The 15503-nt window shown below is 63.9% G+C and overlaps 3 protein-coding genes across 4 annotated transcripts; 2 read left to right on the plus strand and 1 right to left on the minus strand.

Annotated features, from left to right (window-relative positions):
- The first annotated feature begins 276 nt into the window (after positions 1–276).
- SYPL2 (synaptophysin like 2) lies at positions 277–5347 on the plus strand. Its single transcript, XM_039711900.1, has 6 exons — positions 277–410; positions 975–1046; positions 2356–2474; positions 3036–3237; positions 3326–3517; positions 4995–5347. Exons 1-6 carry the CDS (start codon positions 360–362, stop codon positions 5121–5123), a joined length of 765 nt encoding a protein of 254 aa, XP_039567834.1. The 5' UTR covers positions 277–359; the 3' UTR covers positions 5124–5347.
- Positions 3524–4988, minus strand: LOC120503417 (vegetative cell wall protein gp1-like). The gene is made up of 2 exons (XM_039711899.1): positions 4371–4988; positions 3524–4131 (listed from the first exon to the last, which is right to left on the minus strand). The coding sequence occupies exons 1-2, from the start codon at positions 4901–4903 to the stop codon at positions 3747–3749; spliced, it is 918 nt and encodes a 305-aa protein (XP_039567833.1). The 5' UTR covers positions 4904–4988; the 3' UTR covers positions 3524–3746.
- Positions 5348–7947: 2600 nt separating the features above from the next.
- ATXN7L2 (ataxin 7 like 2) lies at positions 7948–15391 on the plus strand. 2 transcript variants are annotated; one of them, XM_039711896.1, is made up of 9 exons: positions 7948–9565; positions 9681–9785; positions 9995–10178; positions 10264–10526; positions 11869–11951; positions 12036–12262; positions 12812–12992; positions 13295–13416; positions 14121–15391. In XM_039711896.1, exons 1-9 carry the CDS (start codon positions 9361–9363, stop codon positions 15367–15369), a joined length of 2619 nt encoding a protein of 872 aa, XP_039567830.1. In that variant the 5' UTR covers positions 7948–9360; the 3' UTR covers positions 15370–15391. The 2 variants fall into 2 exon arrangements, with proteins under 2 accessions (XP_039567830.1, XP_039567831.1); XM_039711897.1 differs by having other exon boundaries at positions 12833–12992.
- The last annotated feature ends 112 nt before the right edge of the window (positions 15392–15503 follow it).

Below are 15503 nucleotides of genomic sequence, written 5' to 3' on the forward strand. Positions count from 1 at the left end.
CGGGCTGCACGGAGGGCAATACCGGGAGGAGGTACCGGGGGTCTGTATGCCCCCCGGCCCCACCGGCACCCCGACGCCCCGCACACGCTCCCTCAGCCTCCCTGCCGGCCCGGGAGCGGCTCCCGGCGGAATTCCCGCCTGCTCCCAGCGCTGCCGGCCCCCGGGGCAGCGGAGGAGCCGAGGGACGGCCGGAGCCCCCCGGGGGGCGCTGCGCTGCCCGGGGGCGGGCAGGGCCGGGGGGCTGTCCCAGCGCTGCCGGGGGCGGGGCGGCGCTGCCCGGTGGGTGCCCGGTGGCGGCTCCGCCAGCGGAGCCGTCCCAGCGGGCGGCGGAGGCAGCACCGACCGCCCCCGGGCCGGCCATGTCGGAGCCCGGCGCCCCCGCGGCCGGTGACAAAGCGCCCCGGCTCCAGGTAGGGCTCCGGTGCGTCCCCCTCACGGTGACCGCGGCAGGCTCCCGGCGCAGCCCCGCGGTGTCCCGGCACTGTTGCTCGGGGCAGCTCCCGGTGTCCCCCCGGTGTCCCGGAGGAGTCGGTGGTGTTCCAGCCCTCCGGAGCAGCCCGCAGTGTCCCGTTGCGGCCGCCGGTGCCACCTCCGGTGCAGCGCCCCGGTGCCGCGGCGCAGCCCTCCGCTGTGCTGGTGCCGTGGCTGTGCCGTTCCCCGGCGCTCAGGGCAGCCCCCTGCCCGGGACAATCCCGTTGCAGCCTTCCCGTTTCCCCGGGGCAGCTCCCCGGTCCCCCGGTGCGGATCCTCCGGTTCGCCGGTGCGGCCCCCCCGGTTTCCCGGAGCAGACCCCTCTCCACAGAGGGAACCCCCAGCCCGGAGCAGGCCCCGATCCCCCGTTGCAATCCCGTTGTGGCAACCCGGGGTAGCGCCCCAGTGCCCCGGGGCTGTCCCGGTGCCGTCCCGGTGCCGTCCGGGTGCCGTCCCGGTGCCGTCCGGGTGCCGTCCCGGTGCTTCCGGCGCTCTCTCCGCAGGACCGTGTCCTTCGCGGGCTGCGCTGGGGCCGCCTCCAGGAGCCGCTGGGCTTCATCAAGGTGCTGGAATGGGTGAGTGACCCCGGCGTGTCCCCCCTGCCCCGGGCTCACCCCGGACCCCCGTCCCAGCCCCTTCCCCAGCGCTGCTCCCCACGGACCGGAGTCCCCCCGCATTTGGGGGTTCCGTTGCCTTCCCGAAGCCCCCCCAGAACAGAGGAACCCCAGAGCCCCCCCTGCCCCTCCAGAGCCTCCTGCACCCCATCAGCAGCGGGGTGGAGGCCTCGTTTTGGGGGCTCCGGGGCAGAGGGGAGCAGGGCCACACGGACGCCCCGGTTCAGGCCACCAGCCCCTCCCGGTGACCTTGAGCAGGTGGCACTGCCCTGCCGTGCCAAAGGGGACAGTGACATCGGGGTGCAGGCCCCCGCCACTGCCACGGGCTCGGGGGGCACTGGGGGGTGGGTGGGGGGGTGGGCAGAGGGGCTGAGGGGCAGTGAGCCCCAGCAGGGGGACGCTGGGGACAGGGGGGAGCCGAGTGCCCGCGGCTGTGTCCTGTCCTGGCCGTGCCATGAATGGCTCCCTGGGAGATTGGGTTTCAGGGTGGCATTTCTGCAGCTCGGCCTCGCCAGGCTGGGGGGCTCCCGGGGGAAACTGAGGTACAGGGGGGACTCAGCCCTCTTTGGGCATCTCCCACCAGGAGAAGCCAGCTTGAGGGGCTTTCCCCCAGTCCTACAGCTCCTTGGTTTGCATGAACCCACCCACGGAGGCTCTGGGCTCCCCCTGCCATTGAGGCCGCCATATGGGATCAGACATGAAAAGACAGCCCAGAAACAAAAACGAGGAGAGAATCCCTGGAGGATCCACCGACACCCCTGCTTAAACCCTTAGTGCCACACGTGGGCTGCCCATCCCTGCGGGGTCATGCCTGGCTTAGATGCCCCGGGAGGCTAGGAGCTCAGCCAGGAGGAGCAGTGGGAAAACCCTTTGAGAACGGTGCTTTCCCGGCACCCTCGTCCAAGAGATGAGGGCAGTGTGACTCCAATGGCACCCGAGAGCACTGCTGGCTCCTGGGAGGGGACAGCTCCGGGGGTCCCACCATGGGGATGCTCCCAGCTGCCTGGAAACCCACTCTGGCACTCAGTACCCTGCCCAAAATTAAGGGGGGATGGGGGTGGGTTTGGCCTTGGTGTCCCCACCCTCCCAGGCGTGACCCCCATCCTCAAATCCCAGTGCCAGCAGAATCCCAGTGCTGGAGGGAGGCTCCCGAGGCCAGCACTGGGGAGTGGCAGCTGGCCCATTACTCAGTGCCAGGGGATGCAGCCTGCCCCCCAAGGATGAAAGGGCCACAGATATTCACCCCCTGACCCCTTGCCCTCTCCTGTAGCTCTTTGCCATCTTCGCCTTTGGCTCCTGCGGCTCCTTCAGCGGCGAGACCGGAGCCACAGTGAAATGTGAGAGTGGAGGGATGACAGCCATCAGCATCCAGTTCGGGTACCCCTTCAGGTGAGGGCTGCTGAGCCCCCACACCCCCCAGGCTGCCCCACACAAGCTGGGGGTGCTGGGCTGGGGTCAGACTCCCTTCCTGCTGGCAGGACCTCCATGGCACCACAGCCATGGTCTCTGAGGTGCCGTGTTCAGCTGGGGACCACACACACCCTGACCCCATGGGACATCCCTGGCATCCCTGGCAGTTCCTGACAACACCCAGGGGGATTCTTGTTAATCACAGAAAACCAGGGTGGGGAAGGAGGGAAATTCTCAGTAGTCAGGGAAGACCATGGGAATCCTGATTTATCTGGGAAAGCAATGGTGGAGCTGGGCCAGATGAGAGTCACGGTTCCTTTCCTCCGCCACCAGCCCCATGGCAGGGCACTAGACCCTGAAAAGAATCCAGGTTATGGCAGTGGAACTGTGCCCTCCATCCCAGGGGACCATCCCAGCGTGGTTGTTCTAGCCATCCCTGTCACCATCCCCATTCCCAGGGGACCACCCCAGCGTGGTTAACCCTCCTACCCCCACCATCCTCTCCACCGCCAGCCCCTGACACCCCTCCCTCTGTCCCAGGTTATACCAGATTCCTTTTGGGATGCCCAACTGCGAGGATGAATCAGAAGCCCGCACCCTGTACCTCGTGGGTGATTTCTCCGCTCCCGCCGAGTTTTTCGTGACCCTGGGGGTCTTCTCCTTCCTCTACGCCATGGCTGCTCTGGTGCTCTACCTCCGCTTCCATTCCCTGTACACGGAGAACACGAAGCTGCCCTTCACAGTAAGGCAGGCTCACCCCGGGACGGCGAGGCTGGCTCACCCAGCGCCGTGCCAGGGTGCCAGCTGATGCCAGGCTCTCATCCCGGCAGGATTTCTGCGTCACCGTCTGCTTTGCCTTCTTCTGGCTGGTGGCAGCGGCGGCGTGGGGCAAGGGGCTGAGCGACGTGAAGGCAGCCACGCGCCCCTCCGCCCTCATCGCTGCCATGGCCGTCTGCCAGGGCGACGGGGTGCTCTGCAACGCCGGCACCACGCCGGCCATGGGGCTGGCCAACATCTCGGTGGTGAGGCCACGGGGGCACACACACGGGCACACATGGCCAAATAGGTGTCATTTTTTCATTGGGAGCACAGTTTATAGGATTGAAGCGGAGCTGAGCAGCACACACCTGCAACCCACAGGCTGCACAGCTGGGCACGTGAAGGCACAGCAGTGCACACGTGTGTTCACAGGACAGCACATGTGGCTGTGGAGCACACCACAGGTCACAGTGCACACACACAGGTGCACACTCACACACTCTGCCACACCTGTGCCAGATTCCTGAGCTCAGCCAGGAGAGGGCAGTGGCAATGTGGGCACACAGATGAAAATAAGGGCACAGCGTGGAAATGTGGGTGAAAACATTCCACAGCCACCTGCCTTGGTCCCAGGGGATGGGGGATCTGCCCTGCATGCCCCCTCCACTGGAATCCTGGCACTGGGAATGGGGCACCCTGTACTGGGAACCAGACACTGGGAATGGGCACCCTGCACTGGGATCCTGGCACTGGGAATGGGCACCCTGCACTGGGAACTGGCACTGGGAATGGGGCACCCTGCACTGGGAACTGGCACTGGGAATGGGCACCCTGCACTGGGAACCAGACACTGGGAATGGGCACCCTGCACTGGGAACTGGCACTGGGAATGGGGCACCCTGCACTGGGAACTGGCACTGGGAACGGGGCACCCTGCACTGGGAACCAGACACTGGGAATGGGCACCCTGCACTGGGAACCAGACACTGGGAATGGGCACCCTGCACTGGGATCTGGCACTGGGAATGGGGCACCCTGCACTGGGAACCAGACACTGGGAATGGGCACCCTGCACTGGGATCCTGGCACTGGGAATGGGGCACCCTGCACTGGGATCTGGCACTGGGAATGGGGCACCCAGCCACCAGGGACTGCCAGCATGGCGTGGGTGGTGGTGATGCAGTCCCTGGCATCGCTGTTTGGGGTGTGTGGGGTGTGTGATGTGTGCAGGGGTGTAGGGCACGTTTGAGGTACATGGGGCTCACGGGGGGAAGTGGGGTGCATGGGGTGCATCGGCATGTGGGTTGTGTGGTGTACGTGGGGTGCGTGAGGCACATGGGGCATACAGGGTCCGTGGGTGCACAGGTTGCACGGCACATTGGGGCACATTGGGGCACATGGGGTGCCTGGGGTGCCTGGGTGGGGAGTATGGGGTGTGTGGGGCACAGGACACAGGTCAGACATGGGGCACGTGGGGTGCCTGGAGCGCAGTGGGGCGCATGGGCTGTACGGGAGTTATGGTGGGTATGGGGTGCACAGGGCACACAGGATGCACAGGGTACATGGAGTGTAGGGAATGTATGGAAAGTGTAGGGTGTATGGGGTGCACAGGGCACACACGATGGGTTCATGGGGTGTTTGGAGCTCATGGGGCACACGGCGTGTGCTCCCCAAGGCTGCCCTGTGAGACCCTCTCCCTTCCTCTCTGTCCTCTCCGCTCTCCCCTCTCCTCTCCCGCAGCTCTTCGGGTTCCTGAACTTCCTGCTGTGGGCCGGGAACTGCTGGTTCGTGCTGCGGGAGACGCCGTGGCTGCGGCCGGCCGCGCCCCGCGACAGCGCGGCCGAGCAGGGCGCCATCGACAAGCAGTAGCCCCGGGGCCACCAGCCCGGGGATCCGCCCGGCCCCCGGCACCTCGCGCCGGCCGCCAGCCCGGGGACGGGGTGTCGCTGTCCCCGCGGTTGGAGCCGCCGGGGGTTGGGATGCTGAAGGGGGGCACGGAAGCCCGGGGGTCCCGCTCGTTGTCGGGGGCTCCGTGTGTCCCCCCGGGGGTCCGTGTCTGCGTGGGGCGCATAAAGTCCTGGGTACCAGCTGTGCATCGCGGCTCCCGTGTCTGCCTGGGGCTCGAGCCCTGCTCCCTACGGGGATAAAACCGCCCCGTCTGTGGTGCAGGGGAGCTGTACCACATCCTGGTGCACTGCGATCCGGGCACTGGGAACGGGCATCCTGTGCTGGGAAACAGATATTGGGAATGGGCACCTGGTACTGGGAATCTAGCACTGGGAATGGGGCACCCTGCACTGGGCACCTGGTACTGGGAATGGGCACCCTGCACTGGGAAACAGATATTGGGAATGGGGCATCTTGTACTGGGATCCTGATACTGGGAATGGGCACCTTGTACTGGGAACCAGACACTGGGAATGGGGCACCTTGTACTGGGAACCTGGTACTGGGAATGGGCACCCTGCACTGGGAAACAGATATTGGGAATGGGCACCTGGCACTGGGAACCAGGCACTGGGAATGGGCACCTTGTACTGGGAATGGGCACCCTGCACTGGGAAACAGACGTTGGGAATGGGGCACCTTGTACTGGGAACCTGGTACTGGGAATGGGCACCTTGTACTGGGAACCTGGTACTAGGAATGGGTACCCTGCACTGGGATCCGGGCACTGGGAACGGGCATCCTGCACTGGGCACCTGGTACTGGGAATGGGGCACCTTGCTTTGGGATCCTGGTACTGGGAACGGGCATCCTCCACTGGGAAACAGATATTGGGAATGGGGCACCTTGTACTGGGATCCTGATACTGGGAATGGGCACCTTGCATTGGCATCCTGGCACAGGGAATGGGCACCCTGCACTGGGAACCAGACATCAGGTCAGTATTGGGCTAGTGGAGGGTCCCAGGCAGGTCATAGGGGACACCAGAGCAGTGAAAGGATAATCAGGAACCTCAGTCTGGTATTGGGATAATACTGGGAGCACCACTCCAGTACAGGGATCACCTGGAACCCCAGCCTGGAATGGGAATAATGGCAGGGAGTCCCGGCTCCATGTAGGGATAATAGGGAACCCCAGAGCAGTGGAAGGATAATGGGGGTCCCAGGCTGGGATAGGCATAACGGGGGTCCCCAGCCCCGCACAGGAATAACCCGGAACCTCTGCCTCGTATGGCAATACCCTGGGCTGACAGCCCAGTACAGAAGTAACTATACCAGACCCCAGCCCCTTATAGGGATAACTGGGGTTCTGGGTCTGCTGTGGGGACAACAGGGAACCCCAACAGAGTGTAGGGATACCGAGTTCTCCTAACCTGTTATAGGGATACCGGGTACCCCTAACCTGTTATAGAAACACCGGGTACCTCCATCCCCGTATAGGGATAGCAAGTGCCCCTAAATTGTTATAGGGATACTGGGTACCCCCATCCCCATACAGGGACAACAGGAGACCCCAGGCCATTCTAGGAATAACTGGGGTTCTAGGAATAATTGGGGTTCTGGGTCTAGTATGGGGACCACAGGGAACCCCAGCCAAATATAGGGATACCGGGTACCCCCAAGCTGTTACCGGGACACCGGGTACCCCCAAGCTGTTACCGGGATAGGGGATACCCCCAAGCTGTTACCGGGACACCGGGTACCCCCAAGCTGTTACCGGGATACCGGGTACCCCCAGGCTGTGACCGGGATACGGGGTACCCTCAAACTCTAATTGGGATACCGGGTACCCTCAAGCTCTTACAGGGACACCGGGTACCCTCAAGCTGTTTCAGGGATGCCGGGTATCCCCAAGCCGTTCCGAGCGCCGCCGCGCGGCGGGCGGGCAACGGCGCCGGGAGAGGGGAGTCCGGCACCGGGAACCGGCAGCAGGGCATCCCGCACCGGGCGCCGGGAACGGGGCATCCCGCACCGGGAAACGCGAACGGAGCGTCCTGCACCGGGCGCTGGGAACCGAGAGCAGGTTCTGCACCGGCTCGTTCTGCTCCGGGAGCGGGGCACCGGGAGCGGGGCATCCTGCACTGGGCACTGGGAAACGGGGCACTGGGAGCCCTGTGCTGGGCATCCAGACCTGGCATCCGGTACCGGGAGCTGGGCGCACGGCAGAGGGTGCCGGGTCTGCATGCCCAGGGCAGGATTCCCAGTGCCCATTCCTGGTGCAGGTTGTCCTGGCATGTCCTAGGATGTTCCCTGGCACTGGGAACTGGACACCTGGAACCAGACACTGAGAATGGGCACACTGCACTGGGAATGGGCACACTGCACTGGGATTGGGCACCCTGCACTGGGAATCAGACACTGGGAATAGGCACACTGCACTGGGAAACTGGCACTGGGAATGGGCACCCTGCACTGGGAATGGGCACCCTGCACTGGGAACCAGACACTGGGAATGGGCACACTGCACTGCGATCCTGGCATTGGGTATGGGGAACCCTGACCTGGGAAACTGGCACTGGGAATGGGCACCCTGCACTGGGAACTGGCACTGGGAATGGGCACACTGCACTGGGAATGGGCACCCTGCACTGGGAAACTGGCACTGGGAATGGGCACACTGCACTGGGAACCAGACACTGAGAATGGGCACACTGCACTGGGAATGGGCACCCTGCACTGGAATCAGACACTGGGAATGGGCACACTGCACTGGGAACCAGACACTGAGAATGGGCACACTGCACTGGGAATGGGCACCCTGCACTGTGATCCTGGCATTGGGTATGGGGCACCCTGCACTGTGATCCTGGCACTGGGAATGGGTGTCCTCTGCTGGAAACCAGACATTGGGAATGGGGCACCTTGTACTGGGCACCTGGAATCTGGCACTGGGCATCCACACCTGGCACCCAGTACTGAGAACTGGGCACCCAGCACTGAGCACTGGGAACTGGGAATGGGCGCTTCCTGCACTGGGAATGTGGCATCTGGCACCAGGAATCAGGACTGGGAACCTGGCACTGCAGAGCCAGACATGGCACCTGGTACCAGGAACTGGGCACTGGGAGCAGGGCATCCTGCACTGGACACCCAGCACTGAGAACTGGGATGGGGCATCCTACAGAAGCTGCCCAAACACTGGGAACCTTGCACAGGACACTGGGCACCTGGAACCGGGCACTAGGCAGCTGCTCTGGGCACTGGGATTCAGGAACTGGCAGCAGGATCTCTGCAGTATGAACTGGGCACTGATGTGGCACAGGCACCCCAGGCTGCCCACTGGGAGCCCTGTGCCCGTTATTGGGTGCCCCATCCTGGGTTCCAGTGGAATCCAGTGGTCACTGGTGGGAGCAGAGCAGTAACTGCAGAGCCTGGACTGGGAGTTTGCTGCCACCATTACCCCAGACAGGCAGGAGGTACTGGGAGCCCTGGTGGGGGACTGGGCATCACGTGCTGGGCACTGGGACATCCTGCTCTGGGAACTGGGCAGGGCACACTGGGAGCCAGGTGCTCCTTACTGGGAGCTCTGGAGTGTCCCAGTGGGCTCTCAGCACTGGGACTGGCTGTCCCAGACTGGGCACCAGCCATGGTGCATCTCAGTGGGGCTGGGTGCCCAGTGTGGCACATCTGGATGGCACTGGGCACCCAGTATGGCATAGCCAGGCAGGCAGGACTGGTTATGCAGTGTGGCACAGCTGGATGGAACTGGGTGCCCAGTATGGCATGGCCTGATAGGACTGGGCATGGCCTGGGCACCCAGTTTGGCACAGGTGGCCAGGTCACCACTGCCACTGGCTCAGTGGCCACCAGTGCCCCCAGAAGAGAGCCCAGGCACAGCCAGTGGAGCCACGAGTGTATGGGAACCAGGGTGACCCAGGCGTGTCACATCCTGGGACCAGGACGTTCCCAGGGGTGCCGTGTGCCAGGACGGGGATGTCACACCCTATCCAGGATGGGGCTGTCCCCAAGGGTGTCCCATCCCAGCACCACGGTGTCCCCAGGGATGTTTCATCCCAGGGCAAATACGTCCCAAGGATGTCACATCCCAGGAGTGTCACATCCCATACTGGGATGTCCCCAGGAACATCCTGCTGGCACTGGGCTGTCAGGATGGGGACCCTGGAGATGGTGACACACCACAGGGCGACGTCACTCACAGGATGATCTGTCTCTCTGGTCTAATTTTGTCTGGTTTAATTGTTCCAGGAGCAGGAATGCCAGGAGCACCCCTCTGTGGGAGCACCGGGACCGTCCGTGTGCCAGCCACTGACAGGATTTTGTCTCTGGCAGGATCAGGGTCAGAGCTGGAGGAGAATGGCAAGAGTGGCAGCAAGAAACTGGACACCATGACCCTGATTAAGGAAGGTGAGCTCCTCTCTGGGGTGAAACCCAGCATTTCAGGGCTGTGTGAGCTGGGATCCTTGTCTGCAGAGCTCCAGCAGCGCCAGCTCTGTGCCAGCTTACTGAGCTCTCCCCACAGACATGGACATCTTCGGGCACTGCCCTGCGCACGACGAGTTCTACCTGGTGGTGTGCAACCACTGCAGCCAGGTGGTGAAGCCCCAGGCCTTCCAGAAGCACTGTGGTGAGCCAAGGAATTTGGGGAATGGCTATTCCACCCCGTGGTGCTGGGAACAGCACCGGGAATGCCACCAGGGCTGGCTGTGGGGGCACAGCCTACGGGCAGGGAGGGGGCTCACAGCAGTGTGAGCTCTGATGCGGGCTAACAGTGGGGTTATCCCATCCCATCCCATCCCATCTATCCCATCCCATCCCATCCATCCCTCCTGGCAGAACGCCGCCATGGCCCCCTCAGCAAGCTCTATGCCCGTGCCACCGCGTGCCACGTCGCCGTGAACGGGCAGCCGGTGCCTGGCAGGACGCCCGGGGCAGCCAAAGCCCTGCAGGAGAAGCTCCCTGGTGCCCGTGGCAGAGCCCAGCCCCTCCCTGAGCACACGGACAAGGACAACAACCTCTGGTGAGCGCCGGCACGGGCCACGGGGCTGATGCTCTTGTGGGGCCGCTTCGATGCCACCCCCTCCTCCCCAAACCTCTCTCCACAGCTTGTTTGTGCCCGTGGTGAACCTGGAGAAGATTCCCAGCATTCCCAAACCGGACGGGCACGGGATCAAGGTGCCCCCCAAAGCCGTCCCCACCAACTCCAAGGAATCCCTGGGGAAACCCGCGGCTGCCGCGGTGCCCAAAGAGCCCCCGGTGCCCGCCGGGGTCGGGGGGGATTCCGCCATGCCGGAGAGCGTCCCTGCTCCGGGGGACAAGGATGTGGGGGCCCCCAAAGCGCCCCCCAGGTCCCACAGGAAGCTGGCGCGTGAGTCCCCCCTTTCCTTGGCCGTGGGGGGGGGCGGATGATCCCAGCGGGACTCCCTGGGGCCGGAATTCCGCTGGCCGGGTCTAGCAGTGGGGTAGGTACCAGGGGAGTGGCTCCCCCCTCTCCTCTGGAGGGTCGTTGGGGGGTCCCTGCCCTCCCCTCAATTCTGGTCAGCCTGTAGGTTTAGGGTCCCCCCTTGGCTGCTCCCAAGGAATGGGCACAGCAAGGGAGGGAGTTGAGGATGGATCCCAACGTGTTCCTCCAAAAGTGGGGGTCAAACGTGTCCCCCATAAAAATATGGAGGTAAAACATGTGCCCCCCCCCCACAATATGGGGGTTAAAATTGTGTCCCCCACAAAAATGTGAGAAGTGGATATGTGACCCCCAAAACATAGGGGTCAAATGTGCATTCCTCCCAAAATATGGGGGTTGAATACGTGTCCTCCAGAGTAGAGGGGTTGAATATATGTCCCCCCAAAAATACAGGTTTTGGATGTGTATTCCTCCAAAATATGGGGGTCAAATGTGTCACCCCAAAATACAGGTGTTAAATAGCTGGTCCCCCAAGAGATGGGGGTTAAACATATGGTCCCCCCAAAATACATGGGTGAAACGTGTGTCCCCCCAAAATACGGGGGTCAAATGAGTATCCTCTGAAAATGTGGGGGTTGAACACATCTCCCCAAAAAATATGGGGGTTAGGCATGTGTCACCCCAAAACATGGGGGTTGGACACGTGTCACCCTGAAATATGGAGCTGAACCCATATCCCCCCAAAATATGGGGGGCAAACATGTTGTCCCTCCCAAAATATGGGGATATAACATATGTCCCCCCCAAATACGGGGGTCCATCATGTATCACCCCAATATATGTGTGTCAAATGTGTGTGCCACCCCAAAATACGGAGTTTGGATGTGTGCCCCCTCCCAAAACATGGGGTTTGGACAATGTCACTCCAAAGATGAGTGTTGGACACATATTCCCCAAAATATGGGAGTCAAGCATGTGCCCCCTGCCCCCAAAATACCAGAGCCAATTGCTGCTGTGCCCACAGACTCCCCCAGGTGATAGCAATGCCATTAGCAGGACCCAGCTGAAAATGGGGGGGGGTCACCCCAGGGAAGGGGCAAAAAAAGGGGGGGGGCTCACCCTGCAGAGGAGCAAAAAGAGGAGGGAGCAGCACATGGTGACCCCTCCCCACCCCCTCAGAACTTCTCAGGGCTGTGTCCCCCCCTCAGAGCTGCTGTGAGGAGTGGGTGCTCCATGCCCAGCCCTGGTGGGGGGTGTTGGGGTGCCCCCCCAGCACTCCCCAGCACCCTCTGCCTCCATGTCCCCCCAGGTAAGGAGTGTGACCTGAACCGGCAGTGTGGGGTGCGGAACCCCGACACCAACAAGCTCTGCACCCGCCTGCTGACCTGCAAGGTAGTGGGAAACGGGGAGGGGACACCCCAATATCCCAGCCGGGATGTTCTGGGGGGTCCTGAGCCCCTCCCTGCTGTCGCCCAGATCCACTCGGTGCACCAGCGCCGGGAGGTGCAGGGCCGGGCCAAGGACTTTGACGTGCTGGTGGCCGAGCTCAAGGCCAGCACCCGCCGAGGGGACCCCCCGAAAGACAGGAGCCCCCCTGAGAAGGACCCACTGCACCCTGCCCTGCAGGACGCCCCCTCACTGCTGCAGCCCCTCAGTACCCCTCCCTGCCGAGCCAGGCTGTCCCACTGCTTGCACCCCCCCAGGTGAGTACCCCGTGGATTTGGGGGGGGTCTCCGCTCACCTTTCCCCACCTGAATTGGGGGGGATGCACTGAAAGGGCAGGAATGGGAGTGGGGATTTGGGGGGGTCCATCTCATATCCTCCCCACCTGAACTGGGGGGATGTGGTTTGAGCAGGGATTTGTGTCTCACCAGCTGAACTTGGGGGGATGTGGATGGGAGCAGGGATTTGGGGGGGGGGTCCTGTCTCACCCCCTCCACACCTGAATTAGGGGAAGATGTGGCTGGGAGCTGGGTTTTGTTGGTCCCATCTCGCCTTTCCCCACCTGCACTGCGGGTGTGGCAGGGCAGCAGGAATGTGAGTGCAGAATTGCGGGGTCCTGTCTCAGCCCCTCTGCACCTGAACTGGGAGGGGAAGTGGATGGAAGCGGGGATTTGGGGTGAGGAGGTCCCATCTCCCCCCATCTGGATTGAGGGTGACATTGTAGAGATTAGGAGTGGGGATTTGGGGGGCTGGATATTGTCTCACAGTGCCCCCCCAGTATCGAGCACCCCAAAACTTCTGTGGTGCAGGGCCCGCCTTTCCTCTGCCAGTGACCCTGAGGATGCTCCTGCCACCTCTGGGGAGGGGGGCACGGGAGGCCTCCCCCTCCCCCTGCCCAAGGGGGGCAGCCGCGTGTCCAGCGAGGAGAGCGAGGAGGAGGGGGGCGAGGAGCCCCCCCGGACCCCAGCGCGCCCACCACGGCCTCAGGCGGTGAGTGAGGGGACCCCAGAGCGGGGCAGGGACCCCCAAATCCACCAGTGACCCATCCATGTGAGACCCCAGAGTGGGGCAGGGACCCCCAAATCCACCAGTGACCCATCCATGTGAGACCCCAACATGAGGCAGGGACCCCCAAATCCACCAGTGACCCATCCATGTCAGACCCCAACATGAGGCAGGGACCCCCAGCTCCACCAGCTCCATCCCCGTGTCCTGTTCCCGGCTCCATGCCGGGTGGGTGGTTGGGGTGGGGGTGTGGGGGGCTGCAGTGACCCTGGCACGGTGCCCCCCAGTTCTGCACCTTCGGGAGCCGCCTGGTGACCCCGGGCTGTTACGTGTTCGACCGACGGCTGGACCGGTTCTGCGCCGCGCTGGGCTCCATGCTGGAGCAGCACCTCAGTGCACACAGGTGGAGGTGAGGGGGGCTTTGGGGTCCCCGGGGTCCCAGCGTGGTGTTGGGACTTGGGGGGGAGGAAGGGAGTGGGGATTTGGGGGGGTCTTGTTGTACCCCCCTCCATTCAAAGTGATGGGGTAGGGTGGGGGTGCAGGGATGTGAGTGGGAAATGAGGGGGTCTCGTTTCACCCCATTCTGATCCAAACTGATGAGGATGAGGTGGGGATGGAGGGATGGGAGTGGGGATTTGGGACCCCCTCCCTGCCTGAATCAGGAAGGATTATGGGGTTGGGAGTGGGAATTTGAGTGGTCCCATTTCATCACCTGCTCACCCAAATTGGGAAAGACGGGATAGGGGTGCAGGACTGAGAGCAGAGATTGGGGGGGGCCTTTTGTTCACCCCCTCCTCACCTGAATTAAGGTGTCATGGAGATTTGAGGGGATGTCCTGTTTCACCCCTTCCCATCCAAACTCGGGGGGACAAGGTGGGGATGCAGGGCTGGGAGTGAAGATTTGTGGGGGCTCCCATGTCACCTTTCCACACCTGAACTGGGGAGGATAAGGTGGGGCTGGAGGGAACTGGGGAGGACAGGGTGGGGCTGGAGGGATGGGAATGAGCATTTGCAGAGGTCCCATCTCACCTCTCCCCCCTGAACTGGGGGGATGTGGTTGGGAGCAGGGGTTTTGGGCGTTCCCCATCTCACCCTCCCCCTCCCTTCCCACAGGAAGATCCCTCCAGCCGTCGTCCCCCCTCTTCACCTCCCCGCAGCCCCCCCCAGCCCCGCTGCCCCCCTTTACGGCCCTGCAGCCCCCTCCCCGCCCCTGCGGCCCCTCCCGGCGGCGGGGGGCTGCCGGGTCCCCACCAGCCTCACCTACACCGTGGGGTCGCCCCCGGCGGCGGCCGCCTGCAGCCAGCCCGAGTGCGGGGGAGGGGGCACGCAGTCCATCACCTCCCCCCTGCCCGCCAACACCCCCTCGCCCTCCTTCAGCAAACTGCCCCCCAGCAAGGCCAGCAGATCCCCCCGGGCACGGGAGGCGGGCACGGACACGGAGCCCCGGCCCTGGCAGCCCCCCGCCACGGCCGGCAGCCCCCCCTACAAACGGACCTGTTTGGGGGACAGCGCCAAGGGCAAAAATCAGGGCTTGGCTCCCCCCGGCAAGACGAAACTCGCCCCGCCGGCTTCGGCCTCCATCGCCATCCTCAACGGGACGGCGCGGGTGCGCCGGCCGCCCCCCGGCCAGCCCTGCCGTGCCCCCCCCGCTGCCCTGGACCCCCAAACGCCGCCGCTGCACGGGCTGGGGCTGGGGGGGCCTCCCCGGGGGCTCTCCGAGGATGAGGTGAAGAAGCGCAAGAACGCGGCCACCTACTGCCGAGCCCTGAAGGCCAAAGCGCCCGCCCTGCCCGCGCCCCCCGGCCCCCCCGGCCCCGGCAGCTCCGGCTCGGGGGGCTCCATCCGCAGGAAGAAGCCGGGGACGCCCCTGGGCTTCGAGGAGAAGAGGAGCGCCCTGAAGGTAGGGCTGGGGCCGGGGTGGGTGGTGACCCAAGGGGACCCCCCTGAGGGTCACTGGGACCAGCAGGGAGTGGGAACGGTGGGACTGGGGTCACTGGGCCCTGAGAGGTGCCCTGTGCTGGGGGGTCACCATGGTCTGGAGGGGGAAAGCACCGGGACATCCTGGTCTGTGGGGGACACCCGGTCCTGTAGGCGAGATCTGTTCCTGTGGGGGGACACCCTCTCGTGTAGGGGACACCCTGTCCTCTGGGGGGACGCCCTGTCCTGTAGGGGACATCCTGGTCTATGGGGGGACACCCTGTCCTGTGAGGGATACCCGGTCTTGTGGGAGGACACCCTGTCCCATAGGGGACACCCTGTCCTATGGGGGGACACCCGGTCCTGTGGAGGAACACCCAATCCTGTAGGGCACACTGGTCCTGTAGGGGACACCCGATCCTGTAGGGGACATCCTGTCCTGTAGGGGACATCCTGGTCTATGGGGGGACACCCTGTCCTGTGAGGGATACCCGGTCTTGTGGGAGGACACCCTGTCCCATAGGGGGACTTCGTGGTGCTGAGGGGCCTGTGGGGCTGGGCTGGGGTTCATAAAGGTCT

Source organism: Passer montanus, unplaced genomic scaffold (genome assembly GCF_014805655.1).
Source record: "Passer montanus isolate IOZ18808 unplaced genomic scaffold, ASM1480565v1 scaffold252, whole genome shotgun sequence".
In the NCBI taxonomy this organism is placed as follows: Eukaryota; Metazoa; Chordata; class Aves; order Passeriformes; family Passeridae; genus Passer; species Passer montanus.